Source organism: Ursus maritimus, unplaced genomic scaffold, assembly GCF_017311325.1.
Source record: "Ursus maritimus isolate PB19 unplaced genomic scaffold, ASM1731132v1 scaffold_23, whole genome shotgun sequence".
NCBI classification, from domain to species: Eukaryota; Metazoa; Chordata; class Mammalia; order Carnivora; family Ursidae; genus Ursus; species Ursus maritimus.
Genome location: NW_024424786.1, coordinates 28,057,694 through 28,060,750, shown reverse-complemented (window position 1 = coordinate 28,060,750; position 3,057 = coordinate 28,057,694). Strand labels below are relative to the sequence as shown.

At 65.4% G+C, this 3,057-nt stretch overlaps 1 protein-coding gene across 1 annotated transcript in view; it reads left to right on the top strand.

The window, feature by feature from the left end:
* Nucleotides 1–2,095, top strand: part of ALX4 (ALX homeobox 4) — a 40,177-nt gene extending 38,082 nt beyond the window's left edge. The window contains exon 4 of the mRNA XM_040638705.1: nt 1,766–2,095. Coding sequence (XP_040494639.1) covers nt 1,766–2,095 — 330 coding nt within the window. The remainder of the gene's footprint in view (nt 1–1,765) is intronic.
* The last annotated feature ends 962 nt before the right edge of the window (nt 2,096–3,057 follow it).

Below are 3,057 nucleotides of genomic sequence, written 5' to 3'. Positions count from 1 at the left end.
TCAGTTTCTTCTGAAAACTGGACACTGTAATAAACAGCCGGATAAAGGTTGCTCTGTAGCTCTTGGCTCTCCCAGGTGGCTGTGTCCTGTCCTCTCCTCTGTCCCCTGCTGTCAGCCTGTCCCCGATCTAGCAACATTGGAATCTTCAGTGAGAAGCAAAGAGATGAGAAGTAGTGTGGGTCGTGGCCGACTCCGGGGCACTTGCAGACATGTCTTTCTAGCTGAGTCCACGGCTCACAGCCCACAACCTGCCTGGCACAGGTGACTGTTCCCTCCACTCGGGCCTCTTGGTGGCAGTGGCAGCATGGCCTCTGCCTTCAGCTCCAAGCCCGGCCCCACCCAGCAGTGAGCCCGTGGCAAAGGCCTTCCTGTTTCCTTTAAGACCCACTGTTCCGGGGCCCTGCTGTCCCATGGCCCCTGGGCGCCCCTTCCAGACCAGCTCTGCCCCTCCCCCTGCCAGGATTCATGTGGCAGGGGTCAGAGGTCAGTCCTGGGGTGAGGCTGAGGAATGTGGGGTGTCACACACACACACCCCTCATCCTCAGCTCCTGCTGCAAACTTTCATCTCTCCCTTCCGTCTGTCCTGGGAGGATGGGCCTCCGGCCTGGCTCCGGGGTCTGGATCTCTGCTGCCTCAGCTCCGTGCTGGGGGGAGGGGGAGAGGACCAACACAAGGCGGGCTCATCCCTCCCAACGCAATACCCCATAGCACACGCCTCTTGACGGAGGGGAAGGGAAAGGCCCCTGATTCCCTCCACATCACCCCAACCAGGAGAATGTGGTCAGGTCACTCTGCCAGTGGGTCTTTTTGCCATGACAGCGCCCCGTGGGACTCGGGGGCAGAGATCCCCCCTCATCCGGCTTTCAAGGCCTTCCCTGAGTGGACGACAAACACCGGGTGGGCAGGAGAGCAGGCCAGCAAAAGCTGCTTGAGGGCCCCCGGGAATCGCCTGCGCAGGGCTGAGAGGTCACATCTCCTCTGGTCCTGCTCACCTTGCCCCTCGACAGCCCAGGTCGGCCCCCCAGTCCACCCCCACGCGCTGCCTGGGCATCTCACACACACACACACACACGCGCGCGCGCGCGCGCACACCCTGGCCTGGGGCATCCAGCCTGGCTCCAGGCGTCCACCCACGGGCACTCATCACCTCCTGAGGCAGCCCCTTCCATCCTGAGTTCCGAAGCCTCGAGGACACAGCCGTTGGAGGACACCTGGGAGCTCAGGCCCCACTGCCCCGCCCTGCCCCCCTCCACGCCACAACCTGCCAGCCTGGAGCCCCCGTTCCCACCGCCAAAGCTGTCTGAGTTCGGGGCGGCTCCCATTTCTCAGTGCCCGGCGAGCGGCCCCAGGTGCGTGAGACACGGGGCCTGACCTTCAAGGGCCCCGGGAGGGAGAGATCGAGTCCGCCACTGCACCCCAAATCCCAAGTCCGCCGGCTGAGCCGGGGGCTGCCCTCGGCGGCTTGGCTGTGCCCTTGAGGCAGCCCTGTGACTGGACCCCCGATGCAGTCTGAAGTTTGGTCCCGAAACAGTTTCTCTGCTGGGAGCCGAGGAGCCAAAGCATAAGACCCAAAGCCTCCCGGGCCCGGATGGCCACAGAGGTTTGGAGAGGCCCCGGGTAAGCAGTCAAGCACGACTTCGTCGTAACGATGAGCTCGGAAGTGGGGCGAGGTGGTCTGGGGGGAAGCGCAACCCCCCCCCACGGGCCCGCCGCCCCCACCCCTGCCTCCGCCGGCCTGTGACAGCTGTCCCTTCCCTCTCCCCAGATTCAGAACCCGTCCTGGATCGGCAACAATGGGGCTGCCTCACCAGTGCCAGCCTGCGTGGTCCCCTGTGACCCGGTGCCTGCCTGCATGTCCCCTCACACCCACCCCCCTGGCTCCGGGGCCAGCGGCGTCACCGACTTCCTGAGCGTCTCGGGCGCCGGCAGTCACGTGGGCCAGACCCACATGGGAGGCCTGTTCGGAGCGGCGGGCCTCAGCCCGGGCCTCAACGGCTACGAGCTCAACGGGGAGCCGGACCGCAAGACCTCGAGCATCGCGGCCCTGCGCATGAAGGCCAAGGAGCACAGCGCGGCCATCTCCTGGGCCACATGACAGGGCACCCCTCGGCCCGTCCCCACGCCCTCCCCTGCCTCGGGGCACTGGCCACGCCCATGCTTCCCAGGCCCCCAGCCTCCCGTTCGACTTTCCTCTTAGGAACCTGGCCTGGGCCGGGGGCCTGGCCCTCAGCACTTTCAGCCACCCCAAGTGTGAGGCCCCGCGGACCGCTGGGAGGGAGGGGGCAGCAGGTCCCGCCCGCCCTGGCACCGAGGCCGAGCCCCTGCTTCTGGCCGGAGGCAGTGGAGGAAGCCAGATGGCCGAGTTTTGCAGCTTTGCATCCATTATAAGCTCAAGACCCTTTCTCCCCACTCCTCCTCTGCCCTGCCCGGTTTGAGGGCGGAGTCAAGGCTAGATTCCCATCCAGACCGAGCAGCGGCCTCGTGCCATCACGTCCGTCCTCCCCTCTGCCGTGTGGTCCCCTGGTCCTTTGGTCCCCGGGGCCAGGGACTGTGTCTGAAGAATACAGTTCTGTCCTTCGGAGGCCTGCAGAGTTGGCCCCTTGCCCCTCCCATCCCCCCTTCTCCTCCTGAAAGTCCTGGGCCCAAGGCACCCGCCTCACCTCCACCCACCCTGGCCGTCCCCTGCGCTGCATCCCCCTGGAGGGCTGGACAGAACGGGAGAGGAGCTGGAGCTGAAGAATCCTGCTGTCACCCAGCCATGCTGGCGTCTAGGAGAGGGGACAGTCCCCGAGGGGGCACGTTCCAGCTCTCGTGCACCCGCAAACTCTGGATCTTGGAGAACACTGCAAGGGGAGGACACAGACCACCCACAGTACCCACACTGCTGGAAGAAGAAACGCTTCTAGAGAGAGGAAGAGCTGCAGGGAGGTGTCCGGGAAAGGACAGGGGCTCAGGCACTCACTTCCGCTCTCCTGACCGCCTGACACCCCACAACCCGCTGTTCCAGGGGGCAGGTCCGGGCACCTTTGTTTTCTAGCCAGCCAGCCCCCCCCCCCC